At 41.5% G+C, this 19085-nt stretch overlaps 1 protein-coding gene across 2 annotated transcripts in view; it reads right to left on the reverse strand.

Moving 5' to 3' along the window:
- Positions 1-7493, reverse strand: part of mapk11 (mitogen-activated protein kinase 11) — a 42532-nt gene extending 35039 nt beyond the window's left edge. Inside the window, exon 1 of one of the 2 annotated variants that reach the window (XM_079654781.1) lies at positions 7163-7493. In XM_079654781.1, the coding sequence (XP_079510907.1) occupies positions 7163-7275 (113 nt within the window). In that variant the 5' untranslated portion in view covers positions 7276-7493. The remainder of the gene's footprint in view (positions 1-7162) is intronic. The other variant, XM_079654780.1, reaches the window with a different exon arrangement.
- Between the last annotated feature and the right edge of the window lie 11592 nt (positions 7494-19085).

Here is a 19085-nt window from a genome sequence, read left to right on the forward strand (position 1 = left end):
TAACACACTTGTTCTGCAATAATATGTTTTATGTTTCCTGTAATTTTTGTTAGGAAAGGACATGCCTGAAAGACACAACATTTTCTCGTTCTCTGAGGGTCAAGAAGAACATCCAAGAGGAAAATGTAAAGCTGATGCTACGAGATTTTAAGACCAGTACACTAAGAAACTACTTTTATTGTAAAAACCGTCAGCTGATCGAATGCACCTATTTCCACATCTACACTCCATCAGCTAATTATTTCTATTTGCCTCACTTTATGAGCTTCACAACACTTGAGCCTTGCACCGCAGAGTTTGCAACGTCACAAATAAATGGGGCCAATCTTCAGTCAGATGTGAATGTGTAATCTAACATTTTCAGTAAGAATAATGGACGAAAGGAGTGCAAATACAAATACAACTTATTGAAATGTGAACCAAAACTTAATCAAACATGTTTTAAATAAAAAGCACATATGGACAGAAGGTGTAAAACTATTAAATCTATAAGTAAACACATTTAGTCAAATAAAGTGACAGACTAGGCCTGTGCAGTTGGTATCAGCTTTGCCCATCATTGGGCTCCTCCATCAGGCATGGTCCTCCTCGCTGATGAAAGACCCTCAGTCCTCTCCAAAGCAACAGACAGGACGTCCATCACACGGAGGTTTCTCCCTGAAGTCTCTGCAGTTTTCTGGACACCACGCTGTCTCAATCTGTCCACACTGAATATGAGAGGGGGAAAATGAAAATAACAAATGCTTTAGACAATAAGAAACATAAAGTTGACTGTTGAGTTGCTCAATTTTTTTAGATTGTCAATACTATTACTGTATAACTAATATCTCATGTTAACAGGCACATTCAAATAATGATTGGTCTTTAAATACATGTTGTCTTTTGAATTGTTTGTCTAAAGTCAAGGATCTAGAACTGGTACTTAGTTTTAATGATACAGTCTGGTTATTATGCTGTTTGGAGGAGGCCTCACAGGTAAGAGCACTAACTAGCTACCATCACATGTACCTTAGCTTGACTTACATGTATTAAACGTATAATTTAGTGATATCAAAATATAAATAACTAATGTCATGCAAACTTATTAATATTTGCTTGATTCCAGTGTTGAATTTAGCACAATTGCATACAAACATTAAGGGATTTTAAGATTCTGAAGTATTATGCTAGAAACTAAATAACTTAGATTATTATTTATAGTTTTGCTGAAAAGTTTCATGTCCGCTTACCTTAGAAACGTAAAATGCCACGGAAGTGTGCAGATGGGGAGCATGTTAGCTTAGCTTGATAGCTTCAGCTAGCTCTGGAACTTTCAGCTCGGTGGCAGGAGGTCCCGCCTTGGCTCCGCCTCTTTGCCCTTATTTGGAGCAGGCTGGAGTAGGCGGGAGTTGAACTCTGACTTCAGTGTCGAGCCGTTAGTGGCCGACTCCGCCTACTAAGGGCTTCTCGGCAACTCTGCAGAATCCTATGGGTGACCTCACGGACCCTACGTCCATTTATATATACAGTCTATTGTGTGGATGGAAGATTTTTTGCGATTGCGTTAATCCTATGCGTTCTGCCGTATGCGTCCTCGTGGGGCCGGGGCGTTAATGCACCGCCACTCTCCTGAAGGCAGAGGGGGAAGGAGCAGCTAATATCCAATGTTAGAAGTCCATTGTTTAAACACATATACACACACACACACACACACACACACACACACACACACACACACACACACACACACACACACACACACAAACTGTTTCATGTTAATCTCCTGATTTTATCGGTTGAAATCCGTTAGGAGTACATTTATGTTTTGCACGTATTTAAAGGGGGGAGGGTATTGATTCTTGAAAATAGATCATGTTCAACATATTAGCTTCCATGGGGTTTGTTTCTTGCATCCAACACACCAATCCTGTCTAATGCTCATCATCGCAGCCGTATAAGAGTCAAGAGTAAGATGAGAACATGCTAAATATAAAGCTAGCATAACTTTAGCTTAGCTTAGCATGAATGCCAAACACAGGAGAACAGGTAGCATTGCGCTGTCCAAAATCAACTATATCTTGTTTTTTAATTCATCCAACAATTATGTTTAAAAAGGACACTGTGTAGTTTTATTATGTGTCCAATCATTGCTAACCGGATGGCTGCAGATATTTCATGCTGAACTGACATGACAGTGATGTCCTCATACAACCCTTAGCAAAGAAGCAAATAGGGCTGACACCTTCTGCTACTGTAGTTGATTGGTTGATCAATATCTCGTTTAACACCATCTCGTTTTCTGCTTATCATATTTCCAATCGACAAACACTGCACTGACAAAAGCTTTTGACAGGAGAAAATGAAGCAGACATGTTTTGTTTTATTCATAGTCATTGAAATGGGAGGCTTCATGCCAGAGCTCTGTTTTAAAGAACAGATGTTGCATATGATGACATGAAATGAATGCAGCCTTGATTAGCTTTTTGCATAATTCTCCCAGTCTTGGTCCAAAATGTGTCAATTTTTTGTCCCAAGAAGCAGAGGCAGAAAAAGGGATGTTTAATGGGATTAGGCAGGAAACTGAAAGACAATGAGTGTGGAATAGAATAGGGATATAACAGTCCTCCAATCATTTTGTCTCATTATTATTAGATTTGATTTGATTTGATCAATATACTTTATCATCCCAAGTGGGGAATTTGTATCTATTTTTTATTCAGAGGTAATGCATGTTATATTATAAAATGTGTTCTGTACAATAGTGTTCTCTTTTGGAACATGTCTTTTTGTCCCCATATGATGTATAACATCTCTAGCTATAAAGGATTATAAGAGCTTGTCGGATCCTTGACCTCAGTCCTGCAATCTCAAGAGGGTTCGCCAAGAGATAATTGATGAGAGCTTTTTTACTGTGTATCTCAAGGTGTAGGCTGTGGGACTATCCCGACACGCACACCAATACATGTCTTGTTCTAAACCCCCATCCCCCAGCCGGCTCCCTCCCAAATCCTGCCAGGAGAAAGTCCCTGACAATGGCTGAACATCAACAATGCAGGCTCATGTTGGGTGGTGCAGGAATGTCCTTTGTGTGTGTGTGTGTGTGTGTGTGTGTGTGTGTGTGTGTGTGTGTGTGTGTGTGTGTGTGTGTGTGTGTGTGTGTGTGTGTGTGTGTGTGTGTGTGTGTGTGTGTGTGTGCGCTCTGTGGGACGGACGGCGCATGATCTAAGAAAGAGTTTGAGATTTACCAGTGTCATCCTACCCACTTATGTTCCATCCATATATTGCATGTGAAATATAACAGTTCAGAATGGCAGTAGAAAACAGGAAAATTGCTTTCTGATCCCCCAATATGTGTCTGCCACTTACACCTCTGATCATTTTAACGAAGCGCACATATACATCTCTTCACTTCTTGGGTGGCAGGAAACCTGGCTCAAAGGATTCAGAGCAATGATTCCTAACAAGGGTTACTTCTACAGTGCATTACATTAAGGATTTTGGGAGATGGCCCTGTGGGCCATCTAAGCTAATTTACAGATGGCCCTGAGCCCAATAGAGATTGCCCTGAAAAATTCGCGCGGACGAAATGGCACGAAGGGTCTGGGGGGGCCTCCCCCTAGAAAAGAAAAGATTTTTGAAGGTCTTACTATAGATGCTGTCTGGTACATTCTCTAGACTGAATTATAAGATGAACCACCACAATATTATATTGTACAATTTCAATTGTATTCTTCATTTCACTTGTTTGTTTGTTCTTGTTTGTGTTTGCTCTCTTGCATGCCCTGCATAGCTATAAGAAATACTTGAGTTGTTGGTCAAGACACTTTCCATCTGATGAAGGCAAATGCCTTCCCAGAAGTAAAAAAGTAGAACACATTACATTCAGTTGTAACTGCCAAAACAAACATTATTTACACTATTATGGCCCCTGTTAAAAATGTTTGTAATGTTATCTACTGTAAGTTGGTCGAATGAATGCTTCCTCATCCGGAAGCTGACCGAGCGGACCCGAGCAGCAGTCGAGAGGAGCCGAGCGCATCCGCGAAGCACACAAAAAGGCGACGTCAGAGTTCCCGTTAGCCGGCAAATCTAAATATCTTTGGTCAAAATAATTTCCATTTAGCGCAATACCGCTTCAGTTGCGCCACTTATGTGACAGACAAGAATAGTCAATTCTAATGTCTAACACTTAATGTGGAGAAAGAGATGTCCTGTATGGGTTGATTGTGCGTTGATCTGTTGGTAATGCCTCGGGGTTCCGGTGGGCATGTAAACAAATGCATAATGCTGCGCTATACTTTGTGTTCACCCAGTTGCATAGCGACACTTATTGCTTAGGTGTCTTTTAATAAGCAGGTAGTCATATCATTAGCTAGAACTAGCTGGATCTGATCGATATGGACATAAACGCAAGTGAAGTCTAATCTGACGGGAGAGAGAGATCAGCTGCTGCTGACGAGTCGACACGCAGCGCTGCATGATCACATGCAGCGGTGAGCGGACAAAACACACACTTCAGGTTAGAATATCACACGTAGCTATTTTAATTACCTCTCAAACTACCGTAACTAGTTATAGATATGTTTAGTTTTACTGTCGGGTCACTATTACTGGATCCGCGAGCTGCACGATACTGGCATAATAAGATTGCCCGATCGGGCCACCAGCAGGTGAGGCTTCATTGCCCGAGCTAAATACTAGATGGCCCCGGGCCATCGGGCAGTCCTTAATGTCGAGCCCTGTTCTATATTGAGGGGTCTTTTTAAAAGATTGACGATTAGCTCAAAAAAAAAAAAAAAATTGTTTGATTTTAAAAACACTAACAGTAATATACAATACATCAGAGCAGCATTTGGTGAAATCAAGAGTGTGTGAAAGCTCTAGTTACCATGGCAGCAAACTAGTTACATTTAGATAAGTATGAATAAATAAAACATGTATAAGATATTGGTTAAAAAAGTTAAAACATACAAATAAGATGGCAAAGGGTAATGCATAAAACAAAAAAACACTACCGTAGGTTGTCCTCTAGCCCAGGTGACAATGGAACATGTGTTTAAGAACTATATGGGATATATTAATTGTTTTTTTCTTATAGTGGTATAGAATTAATATCAAGATTCAACATATGTCTCTGTTATTGTGGCATCCTTCAGTCATGCTGGACTTATACAATGTCATTTGCATAAAACCCAAGTATTTAATTGGTGACAACCTTTGAAAACACAAGCCATCACCCAGGACACCTGTTTGTTTCCCATGTGAAACAATTTTCTATACGTAACACCCATACTTTTGTAATGCCACTTATTCTAACCCAACCACTGTCTACCGTATTCCTAAAGATAACTAAGTAGTTGTGTTGCCAAACAGGTTCTACACTGCTGGGGTTAGACATGTGCTCTGATCACTCATTCTGCTGGATGTTCATATGTCAATGCCAATTCTACATGCTTAAGACAATGTTTTTTCCCCATGCTTACAAAGACAGGTATAGCATGGGAATCAAAGCTGACCAGTTCCCTTCTCTGTGGGCATATTGTCTTCCTGAGGGTGTATATGAAACAGCTGGACGACATCATCCAGCTCTCTACATTTTACTATTGTGAAAATCTGAGCTTTAAACTGCAGTATTGGCAAGATGTTTATGCACAAAACACTACTGTAAAGATGAGCCACAACAGAACAGCACGATATTAACACCTGACTGGACAGTCCGAAAGCGTAAAACCTTCTATTTAAGAATGTTGGCAATGACAATGAGAGATGCAGCTTAACAGGCAAGCTATTGAGAGTGTTTGTGATCCAACACAATACAGTGCACACATCCGAAGTAAAGATGATGGTGGTAGAGTGATGATACCCTAAAACAACAGAAGCCAATCTCCTACTTGTCTGAAACATAAGAGACAGTATTCAGCGCAGAGGCTTTGTACACCTAGGCAGAGGGGGCCCAAACAAAAAACAATATCTCCAAACTTAACAGCCAATCTCAAAACAGCGTGAGTGAGTGCTCACATATGTCTTCTGTCGCTCTCACCCTTTAGTTAAAAAGCATCAAATTATTTTGAGATTTGGGAAGATACAGTGAGGTGCCGATGATTTCTATTTTTCTTATTTATGACTTATTTTATGACTGTGCAGGTAGGATTAGTCTATAACCAGTTTTCACAAAGGGCCCACAGCACAAAGACCTAAATTCCACAAAGGTTTTTATAAATTGTTAGGTTGTATCCGGCCCCGCTGCCAGGATAAATCTATTATCTGGAAGATCTTCGGACCACTATATATACCACGATACTTCTCACTTCTCAATAAAACGCTAAAACATCTGATTAGTGTCCTCATCATGTGATACTGCCAGACATTAGTCCCACATTTCCCGAGGTAAGCATCAGCTTGCTATACCAGCCAAATGTATAGGGACTGCTGGAGATGGTTATCACCTTGACACATCGCCATGGCAACGTGGTCCACCAGCTAATACAACATTGTTTAAAAATTAAAAGCAATCGTAGGTTGAAAGACGGGAAATGTCTTAATGTCATAGAGAGGGATGAGTGTGTGCAGGTGTGTGATGTCGTAAATAATGTGGCATGCATCTTCAGGGCCCCAATACATCCTCTGCAGAGCACATCTACAAACTAAGTGTGTGTGTGTGTGTGTGTGTGTGTGTGTGTGTGTGTGTGTGTGTGTGTGTGTGTGTGTGTTGGGGGGGCTTTATTTGGGAAATTCCTGTACTGAGGCTGGGTAGTCATTTTGTATTGACAGCGGTACACAAAGGCTAGAAAAGCATAATAATTTCCATATTAAAACATAAAAGGGTTAGGGTTAGGCGAATAGGCTATATTTATGTATTTTACTTTTTTTTTTCTGGTTATATTGATGTAGAAGCGGCCAAGCCAATGGAATGATATAAACAACAATGACAAGGATGAAACCCAAACATCCGTTTGCATAAGCGGATACATCCCGACATCATCACCGATACAATAAATGTTGTGGCTGCAGCCTCGCCCCTCCGCGCGTCCGCGCTCTCACACACACACACACACACACACACACACACACACACACACACACACACACACACACACACACACACACACACACACACACACACACACACACACACACACACACACACACACACACACACACACACACACACACACACACTCACCACACCGAGCCGTACGCTCCGGAGCCCACCGGCGTCAGGTTCTGGTACCTCTCCGGAACCTCCCACACAGTCTTGTTCAGCTCCTGCCGGTAGAATCCTGGTCTGGCGGACATTTCTGTAGGCCAGTGCGCAGCAGAGAGCGGGGAGCGGAGCAGGAGCAGAGAGGAGAGGATCAGAGGAGCACGGTGCTGAGGGACCGGAGGCAAGGCCGCCGTTTGCTGCTGCCGAGCTGCCGCTGCACAGTGTCTGTCTCCCTCCCTCCCTCTCTATCTCCCTCCTTCCCTCCCTCTCTCACACACACTCCCCACCCCTCTCCCCCTCCCTTTGGCTTCACTGTCAGAAAGTAGATTAACAGAGACTATCCTCTCCATTGCCATGAACAATTTGCCACATCTGTTATTGTTTTAACATACTATCGTATGTCTCTGCTCCTGCAGTTTAATCTATGTTGCTGCAGTTGTTTGGTATTTTATAGAACATGTTTAATTATCCGGAATATTGTATATTGAGAATTATTTGTGATCTTTTCTACTGTAGATATGCGTATGTGTTGTTTATTATTATTTATTATTTTAATTGTATTATGTCTATAATGTATTCCTCCTTTAACATGTTGTAATGCCTGGACACACTGCTGCTACATGTATAACACAATAATTTTCCAATTTGGGATCAATAAAGTATTTATCTATCAGACAATATTATATTCCATCTCTTCTATAGGTCTATATTTATTAAATGAATCCCACATGTACACAATGGGTTTTTACCACAAAACATATTAAGCATTACATATTTATGTTACAGGCTCAATATGTAAGATTAATACCTTGTATATAATCTTCATAACAATGATTTTTTAAATGTAAACTATGATAATAATGAAAATACATTACTGCCATCTAGTGGTTAACATCAGCTTGTGCGAGAGGGGACAAAAGCAGCACCAAAGCAACATACTCATCACAAAGAATGATGATATTTTGGCTAAGCTTCTCTTAAAGTATGTTTCCTGGCTTTTTATTAAGAAAGACATGTAGGTCCATGTTTCTGTCACTATTCTCTTTCCCTTTGCTCTATCTTTACTTGTTTTTGATGTCTTAAGGATATTGTATGTTGTACTGTCGGAGCAGCCTGGGACTTCAGATGGTCACTGCCAAAAGTTTACAGTTTACAGGACTATAATTCAGTATTTTTCTAGTTAAGTAATTGTCTGACTATTTAGTGATGAAGGACAGCCACCTGGTTCATACCTCAGCATATCTGAAGAGGAAAAGAGTGGTCATTCTCAAGTTATGGGCTTTTTTGTCACCTTTCCCATATTCGGCCTGGTCTAATTTGGCTCTTTTTCAGGGATTGGGGTAGTTCTAAAGAACAACCAAAAAAACATTTTTTCCCCCAAAATAAAATTTGACAACAATCAATTTCATTAATGGGAGACCCTAAAGATAAGAAAAATCATTGTTGTCATTTGTTCTACCTCGGGTAGGGGTATCTCGAAAACTAAAGCCTTTTTTGAGGACTTAATGCTGGACTATAATGTGCCTTTGAATCTTGAGTGTTTGAATGTGATAGATAATGCCTTTTCTTGCTTTGGACTTACAATGATATTCCTTGATCTTAGAACAACCCATACTGATACTGGCTGTGTGATGAATGGTAAATTACTGTTATGCATTTCCTTTTAAAGTTGATTGCATTGGAAACATACACCTTAGAGCAGTGGCGAGCCGCTCTGAGGGCCTAAGATATTCTAAAGAATCATATTTGAAAACATTAAAAAAAAAAAAAATCTTTTTTAAAAATCTTTTTTTAGTTATATTTTCATTAGTTTTACAAAAATAACTTGATTTAATTGTATTTAAAATAACATTTCCAAAGAAATAAATTCGAATCTGCCTGTTCAGTTTCTGTTGAAATGTGAACGGTTAAATGCTGTCTCTGCGAGTTACTGTGAAGACGGGAGAGTTTGTTATTCCCTCTGTACATTCACAGAGGGCCCGCTATAGTAACTCAATGATAGACTAATGTCAAATGACAGTACAATTGACCAATCATATCTTCCCTCTAAATGTGTGGGCTTTATTTCCGCTGACTTTACGACCGGATCAAAGTAACATTACGTTGCCTACAGTCCGCGGCACTGTGAGTGCAGACGTCGATGTGTCCCATTATCATTAATATCACATCATATCACATCATAATGTATCATATATTTCCTTATCTGAGTCAGCTGAGCCGTATCTGGCTGTGCAACACTCACAGTGTCACATACTGTATGCTTAAGTATTTTTTTAAGCAACACATTAAGTTGACGAAACACTCGAGTCAAATGTAATTAAAGTCAGATCCACTCGTGTCTTGGACGGGGCAGTGATATCATAAACCTGTTAATGTACGCATTCAAACACTTCAAACACTGCACCAGCTGTATTCACCTTGCAGGTGCAGCTATGTGGCTTTTATCCTGGATAAAGTGTTTAAGTCATTGATGTTTAAAGTTCAACGTCTTCATATTTGACTAATATTATAGTTGACTTCTCATTCAGGAAGTACGACGCTGCGCTGTCAGTTCGCTTCTCCATGTTTGTGATTGGTCGAATGTTCCAGATACCACCCCTTTTATGTGAACGTGCACCTAACTAGATAGTACACGGCTGGCTCGAGCGAATGAGTTGATAGCCAGCGTTGTAGGACAGTTTAGCGAGAGCGGTTTTGTTTTGGATTAAGTCAACCGGATAACTCAAAACATATCCAGGGTAGGTTGAACTAGATTCGTAGTATACCCCCCTGGTCGGGATCAGGTTAGGTTGCAGGCTAAGAGCTCAACTCAGTGAAAGCACTGCCTGCTGACCAATCAGAGCTCATTGTGCGGAGTTTAAAGCGATCAAGTCATATTACAGGAGAAAGGAAATACAGAAAAGCTGCCGTTGCAGGAAAGACGGCCGGTAAAAATCACAGACTGTGTGAACGTGAACATTAATAGTTTATCACCTCCCATCTTCAGAGCAATCTGACTATTATAACATTAGCGTTAAGAAAGCTTACTTAAATATCTGCTACAACATAAGTAACCGGATCAGAGTAACATAAAGTACAGTCCGCGGCATATCACATCATAATGTATCATATATTTCCTTATCTGAGTCAGCTGAGCCGTATCTGGCCGTGCAACACTCACAGTGTCACATACTGTATGCAGAAGTATTATTTTAAGCAACACATTAAGTTGACGAAACACTCAAGACAAATGTAATTAAAGTCAGATCGTGTCTTAGACGGGGCAGTGATATCATAAACCTGTTAATGTACGCATTCAAACACTTTTTCTTTTACCAGCTGTATTCACCTTGCAGGTGCAACTATGTGGCTTTTATCCTGGATAAAGTGTTTAAGTCATGGATGTTTAAAGTTTAAGTTCTTCATATTTGACTAATATCATAGTTGACTTTTCATTCAGGAAGTATGACGCTGCGCTGTCAGTATGCTTCTCCATGTTTGTGATTTGTCGAATGCTCCAAATACCACCCCTTTCATGTGAACGTGCACCTAACTAGATAGGACACGGCTGGCTTGAGCGATCCACTTGATAAACCACGTCGTAGTACAGTTTAGCGAGAGCGCGTATGTTTTGGATTAGGCCAACCGGCTAACTCAAACATATCCAGGTTGGGTTGAACCAGCTTCGTAGTACAGGCCTCAGGGGCTAAACTCCTCCATGATTCTGTTGATAAATATGTTTGTCAACATCAGATACATGTGTGCATCTGTTACCAGGGGCACGAACCTCTGAACGGGGTGTCCTCTTGGTTTTGTTATGGACCAAGACACAGGACGCAGGACCCAAAAGCAGGACTCGAAGACAGTTGTCCAAAAATAGAATGTTCTTTAATAACAAAAACTAAATCGTACTTTCAAAAAATAGAAAGTAGTTAAATAGCCAAAACTAAGTTGTACAGCAACACAAAAACTCACTTGGCAAAAGGTCTAAATCTCAAGGTAGGTATCAGCAGTCAAAAAGGCCCAGGTTCAGTGCTTAACATAACAAACTGACAAAGAAACAAAGAAACACCAGGGCTATATATATGTGAGGGGGATGGGCACAGGTGAAAACAATCAGGCAGGGGCCAAGCAATCTCACAGGCGGGAAACACACAAAGGCAGGAAATGTGGGATCTAAAAAAAAACAACACAAAACTAGAGTAAAAAACATAACTAAACCTAACATATCTGTCGAGTCACAACAGGTTTAGTCCGTGGGGGAGTGCTTAAGTGTGGGTACACAGGTTCGCCTGGTGCACAAAGTTATGGAGGTGGGGGTCATGCTGGTGCTCAAGTGTCCATATAAGTCATACCCACCCCAGCATCGTCTTCATTTTGGGGGTATGGTTTGTCCACCCCATGGACCTCAATGCATTTGAAGTTGAGATGTTACTTTAATACAGAACTTCACAAACTGATGGTGGGTAATATGACAAGTTGTACCCTGGAATTATCTTCATTTTGGGGGTATGGTTTGTCCACCCCATGGACCTCAATGTATTTGAAGTTGACATGTTACTTTAACACAGCTTCACAAACTAATGGCGGGTAATATGAAAGGCTGTGTACAATGTTTGATTGTCTGGGAAAGAATAGTTGTGTGAAATATTCCTTGGGAAAGTAAACGAGTGAATTCAGGTGCAAGATAAAGATTGACTCTGCCCTTGTTTACTTCCGAAGCTCCCACGCTCTGTTCAGAAGTAAAATACTTTTTCCCAGAACTCTGATTCGCTGTATTGGGCCCGGCCGGAAGTGAATCCAACCAGTAAGAACACCTAGGGGAGTGAGCAGCCGACACAATTCCTCCCCATGGACTCTCTGATTCGCTTAGGAGTGAAATCGACCAATAAGAGATTTGGGGGGGGGGGGGGGGGGGGGGGCGGAGCAGCCGACACAACTCTGCCCCCAAATCTGTCTATGTATACTGATGTTTATTCATGCACGATGCCCCTCTTTCTGACTGGCTGGTCCCGATATCTGTATCGCACGGCAGTAGAGCGGGGAGCCCGGAGTGCTCTGTTAGGGGGTACTCTGTAACTTGTATTGGTGTTTTTTACCATTAAAATCAGATTATTGTTATATCTTTTATTCCGGTGTTTTGAACTCCTTCTTTTATTAATCTGACCAGGCTCATCTAACGGACGGTGCAGAGCGGAGCTGGGCTTTAAGCCACCACCACTGTGTTTGCTCCTACAATTCTGGTGAACCCGGACGTGATGAGTGCTGGTCTCTATAAGGACCACCGACAGCCAGCGGACGGAATTCAGTCCAGGGGAGGACACCTCGCCACCACTGACAACTAAACCAGGGCGCCTTACATAAATACAAAAGTAAGCAGATACCTGTTGATTACCAAAATCTGTGATTTGGCTATACTACAACATTTTAGAGTTGTCAGCGGCGTTCTCAGTGTTGTTAGTCACGGTAAAAAATACAATACATATTTTAGTTAAGTTATAAGTGTTTGTAAGAGTCGGGTAGTGCATTCCCGTACCTTAACTCACTAAAGAAAGTGCTTAGAGTCCGGTAGAGCATTCCTGTACCTAAGGCACCAAGAGAGTTTTAAGTTATAAGTGTTTGTAAGAGTCGGGTAGTGCATTCCCGTACCTTAACTCACTAAAGAAAGTGCTTAGAGTCAGGTAGAGCATTCCTGTACCTAAGGCACCAAGAGAGTTCTAAGTTATAAGTGTTTGTAAGAGTCGGGTAGTGCATTCCCGTACCTTAACTCACTAAAGAAAGTGCTTAGAGTCAGGTAGAGCATTCCTGTACCTAAGGCACCAAGAGAGTTTTAAGTTATAAGTGTTTGTAAGAGTCGGGTAGTGCATTCCCGTACCTTAACTCACTAAAGAAAGTAAAGTGAACCAGCGAGGTCCCCGTGAGGTAGTCTAGTCCTGCACGAATGTATAAGGGAATAAACTCTGTGGGATTTTTTACGTCGAATCTGTGTAATAATTGAGAGGAAAGAGCAGAAGTATAGTTTAGTGTCAGGGAAGACAGTCAGACAGTTGTCAGGAGACAAAGTTTGCAGAGCTGAGAGCTTCATCAGACAGAGGAAGCTCATTCGTGGTCAGCTGCTGCCCTCTGGTGGCGAACAGGGTGTATAACAATATTCTGTATTGTTTCATGCTGGAAACTTTGAATTTTGGATTCAGACTGTGTGCACGTCTGAATTAAGGACAGGGCATTCAAATAAATTGAATAAGAACATTAAGAGTAACGACAAGAATTGTCCAGTATATTAATAAATAGTATAAAAGGTAAACACATATCAACCTAGTCAGATAAAAAATACGAAGTCATAATGGAAGGAGAATTTGAATGAGAAGAGCGTGAGCGTGAGCAGAAAAATTGATTAGCAGTGGGATTAAAATGGCGGATCGTAAAAAGTCCTCCACAGATCTCCGTTTCCTACGCAATAAAATGATAGCAGAAGACAGAGTAGGAGCCGACGAGACATTCGGAAATCTGTTTGTTGATTGTTATGTCTGTTGGTTGTCATTGTTGATTAATAAAGGTCTTGTTTTATGTTGATAAATGTTTTGGTAATACCATAGTCTGTTGTTAAATGTTGAAAGAAGCCCCCCTTCTCTTGAAAAGGCTGAGAGCTCCAGCCGGGGGGTGTCAGTATTTGTCTGTGAAAGTATCTCCTCCTCTTTCTGATTCTGTAGAAGAGGAGATCCTTTGTTTGATCAGCCACGAGAGCAGCAGTGTGTCTGCTTGCTCTTTTCTCTCATGCCTGAAAGAAGGAGTAGAGGATCAATGAGTGATCAAACTTGAACATTGCTCAACTTTTGATGCTCACGGTGCTTGCAAAGCCATGCTCCGCTACCCACAATGCAGTTCGGCGAAGATTAAAAATCTTCTACGTCACCCCATTCAAGTGAATGGGCGAAGCTTTGAAAGATTTTTTTCATGCCTGTGTGTGGACGGGCCGTTAGTGTTTAAGAAGAGAGGCTGATTGTTTAAACGATGGTTTGGAATGCTGAAAAGATTAAAGTTTAATATCCTTGTTTAGCAAACAAGACATCTGATTATTATGTCACACATAATAATCTTGACATAGAAACTAGCTATGGGTAAAACGTGTGGTCGTTATACCATTGTTATCATGAACAAAAAATAAATAGGGAAATAGTATCTGCTTGAAGATGAACGGATTTCATATCCTAGAGAGGATTAGTTATATTGTGAATACTTCACAAGGTATTTACTAATGTATTTTAAGGAACCAAATTTAAAGAAATTGAATTGACTTGATAAATAAGTAAAGATAAAAAGTTGTATTACCGATTAATCAATCAATTGGTAAATTAAAAAAAATAGCAGTAAAGAAGAAACTATTAAAGTAAAAGGAGAAAATAATCCTAACACACACTGAAGGTACTGTGGGATAAAGGGGGAGAGATGATGGAAATATTCACTGCACTTTCAGCAGTGGGTGTTTTGGAATTAGGAGTATATAGTAGAACAGATTCTTCAATCTTTTCATCATCTTTACAAATTATTCTTTTCGAGTTTTTATTCATGTGTGAATTGGGTAGTGTTTTAAGTTGTTACAGTATTCATCTACAGTTTAAAGGGAGAATTTTAGTAACCACTCAATAAAATCAGAGAAATATTTATTTATATACAGTGGGGCAAAAAAGTATTTAGTCAGCCACCAATTGTGCAAGTTCTCCCACTTAAAAAGATGAGAGGCCTGTAATTTTCATCCTAGGTATACCTCAACTATGAGAGACAAAATAAGAAAAAAGAATCCAGAAAATCACATTGTCTGATTTTTAAAGAATTTATTTGCAAATTATGGTGGAAAATAAGTATTTGGGCAATAACAAAAGTTAATCTCAATACTTTGTTATATACCCTTTGTTGGCAATGACAGAGGTCAAACGTTTTCTGTAAGTCTTCACAAGGTTTTCACACACTGTTGCTGGTATTTTGGCCCATTCCTCCATGCAGACAGTGATGTTTTGGGGCTGTCGCTGAGCAACTACGGACTTTCAACTCCCTCCAAAGATTTTCTATGGGGTTGAGATCTGGAGACTGGCTAGTCCACTCCAGGACCTTGAAATGCTTCTTACGAAGCCACTCCTTCATTGCCCGGGCGGTGTGTTTGCGATCATTTTCATGCTGAAAGACCCAGCCACGTTTCATCTTCAATGCCCTTGCTAATGGAAGGAGGTTGTCACTCAAAATCTCACGATACATGGCCCCATTCACATCAGTCGTCCTGGTCCCTTTGCAGAAAAACAGCCCCAAAGCATGATGTTTCCACCCCCATGTTTCACAGTAGGTATGGTGTTCTTTGGATGCAACTCAGCATTCTTTTTCCTCCAAACACGTCTAGTTGAGTTTTTACCAAAAAGTTCTATTTTGGTTTCATCTGACCATATGACATTCTCCCAATCCTCTTCTGGATCATCTAAATGCTCTCTAGCAAACTTCAGACGGGCCTGGACATGTACTAGCTTAAGCAGGGGGACACGTCTGGCACTGCAGGATTTGAGTCCCTGCAGCTTTACTTCTTGACACCAGCTGCTTTAAGACTTTCTAACTGGCATCTGTTTATCTATCTAAAGAATGTGACAACCCGGACTGTAAGGGGTGGAGGAAGGAGGCCAACAAAATGAGGGCTCAGAGGGACAGTAATGCAAGTGAGGTGAAGTCCCTGCGCTGCAAGCTGCAGACGATGATTAACACTAGGACCGCCAGAGGTCCTTGTATACCTAAAACCGCCAACGGGTAAAATGTAAACGCTATAGATTCTCAAGGTACAATGTTCTTTTATTTATCATACAGAACAGTGAGTTTTGATCGCACAGGGATGAAACTTATACCAATAGAATCTGTGGACTCTCAGCTTTTTATATGATATAGGTTGTGCAGATAGCATGAAGTTTAAAATATCGCTAAGAGTGCTGATTTAAACGCTTGGTGTTAGACTTGTGTTTTGTTTAGGTACAAATCTCTCTATCTCTCTCTATCGATATATCTGTAATGTTCTGTTCTATGAACATATAATTGTCTACATAAATAGACGACGCGGACTACTTCTCTCATTCCGAGTGTCCATCTTTATTCAACTGGCACGTAACCTGCACACATGCATTACGTCCTCAACGTGAGCTCAGTCATCCAAGATCTTGTATTCTCCAAGATGTTACACTATCCACAACTATCTATCTGTCTATCTCTCTCTCTATCCATCTATCAATATATCTATCTATTTATCTATTTCTCTCTCTCAATCTATCTCTCTATCTATAAGGAACCGCAGTAGACAAAAGCCGTTGCTATAGCAACACGTCAGGTTTACGCTACATTTTCTATGAGGTAAATATTACCCGCTGGCGGATATAGGTATAAATGGCATTTTTTCAATCTGACTTCATATTGACAATTGTTAACAACAGAGGGTGCTACATAACACACTTTCAGGAAAAGTCACGGACTGGGAGACTTTAATATGTTATTGAACAAAAGTTACATACAATCAAAAAACAGCTGCGGGTAAAATGTACCCGTTGGTGGTTCTAGTGTTAAGAGGAAGCGACAGAGGAAGTTACAGAGGAGGCAGCAGAGGGCCGAGGAAATATATGGGTCCGAGGTGGAGGAGGGGGAGGAACAAGAATGGGTGTTTATCAAGAAACGACCCCGAACAGAGCCAACCAAAAAGAGACGGTCAAAGAAACAGGCAACCCAAAGTCCCTCCTGCAGCAAGTCCCCCATTCCCTCCTGCAGCAATACCTCTCAGTCTCACGGACAGACACCGACACCTGTTGCTATCAGGACCCCTGTATCCAGCGGCAAAATACCTGCATCCAGAGGTAACAAGGCCTTGACAACTTCCCCTCCCAAATATTCCCCCTGGTTCAGCGGCAGGGGACGGGGGAATATAATGCGGGACATAACGCTCCCACGCGTCATGGGTAAGGGTGTTGAATATGTCACAAATGCAGTTTATGTAACACACAATGTGTTGCCATTAAAGTACTGTATTAGGTTTCACAGAGGAGTACCTGCAAAGCTACAGGGAGCATCATTAGGGCATCGACCCTACAGTGAGGCAATGAGAAAACGTACTGTCCAAGGTCAGCAGAGTGAAATCCTTCCTCTGTTTCATGGGACACGGTGTCAACTATCTGTCTGACTGGCTGTTTCTCCGGGATTTGAAGAGGATATGTGGGTGAGTAAAATCAATTACTGTCCACAATGTCAGCATCATTGTGTGTGTTCTCCACATTGACGCTCGATGTACTGATGCATTTTCTTTTGCCAACAGCTGGTCCCGGAGCCTAATAAAGTTGACCCTGACTTTTACATTAAGAATCTGGCACATTTCGTCAAATACATGGTTGCCACACCGTGCAAGGGGAGCAGGCTCAATCCTGGCCTTAGACTCTAAGGAACTGTCACTGTCATCGTCAGCAGAATCGAGGAGAGTCTCATTCGGTTCTTTCTCCCGTTTATTCGCCCGCTCCAGCAACCCAGCCTGGAACTCTGCATCGGCTTCATCCTCCGCGGGATCACTGGTGGTATCATGGTAAACCAGAATTAATTCATCATCGCTGCTGCTGAACTCGGGACAATGGGCTGGAACTCGCCCTGCCTTAGGCTGTGCTGGAGCAGAGGATGTCTTTCGCTTTGCCTTTGGCTCTGGCTCTGGAGCTGGGGCAGCGGAGGGACCTGCTGCTTCAGGTTCTATCCCGGCCTCGGCTTGTGCATCCATTGTCGCCTGGACCGAACGACTGTTGAAAGATGTATCTGATGCCCAAATCAAATCAAATCAAAGTTTATTTATAAAGCATATTTAAAAGCGATTTTTGGTCGGGCCAAAGTGCTGTACATGTAATAAATACTACAATCACTTAAAAACACATTACTCCATTCAATTACAACAGATATATAGAAAACACAGGGAAAAATCAGGAGTCGTGCTCCGCTCTGACTAAAAGGCCAGGGAGAAGAAGTGTGTTTTAGCGTAGATTTAAAAAAACCTAGGGTCTGGGCCGACCTCACATGGAGGGGAAGAGTGTTCTAGAGCCTAGGGCCAGCTGCTGTGAAGGCTCGGTACCCTCGGGATTTGAGCCTGGTCTTGGGCACTATCAGCAGCAGCTGGTCAGCAGATCTTAAAGCTCTGGCTGGGGTGTAGCGCTGGAGGAGTTCAGCAATATAGGCCGGAGCCAGCCCATTTAGTGCTTTAAAAACTAATAAAAGGAGTTTAAAATCAATTCTGAACCAAATTGGAAGCCAGTGCCAGAATTGGGGTGATGTGGTCACGCTTTGTGTGGCCAGTGAGTAGACGTGCAGCTGCGTTCTGCACTAGCTGCAGGCGTTTAATTGACGCCTGGTCCATACCCACGTACAGGGTGTTGCAGTAGTCCAACCTCGAGGTAACAAAGGCGTTAATAACCCTTTCCAGGTCTTTAAAAGATAAAAACGACTTGGTCTTGGCCAATAGTCGTTTTAAAAAAAGCAGGTTTTGACTACGCCGCTGACCTGCTTATCGAATTTAAAAGCGCTATTGAAGGTCACTCCAAGGTTCGTGACAGAGGGGAGGATATTATTTTTGAGGGAGCCCAGAATATCAACCTGGGAGGCTGGAGGTTGGAGTCCAAAAAAGATAACCTCAGTCTTGCTCTCATTGAGGTTGAGGACATTTTGGCTCAGCCAGGATTTGATCTCTGCTAAGCAGTTCATCAATAGCTGTAATGAGTTGTTATTTGAATTGAGTGGCAGATAGATCTGTACATAGTCGGCGTAGCAGTGGAAGGGGATGTTGTGTTTTGTGAGAATTGAACCTAGGGGCAGTATGTACAGTAGAAAAAGGATGGGGCCCAGAATCGAGCCTTGGGGAACCCCACAGGTAAGAGGGGCTTTG

This window comes from Notothenia rossii (genome assembly GCF_949606895.1).
Source record: "Notothenia rossii genome assembly, chromosome: 10".
Lineage (NCBI taxonomy): Eukaryota > Metazoa > Chordata > Actinopteri > Perciformes > Nototheniidae > Notothenia > Notothenia rossii.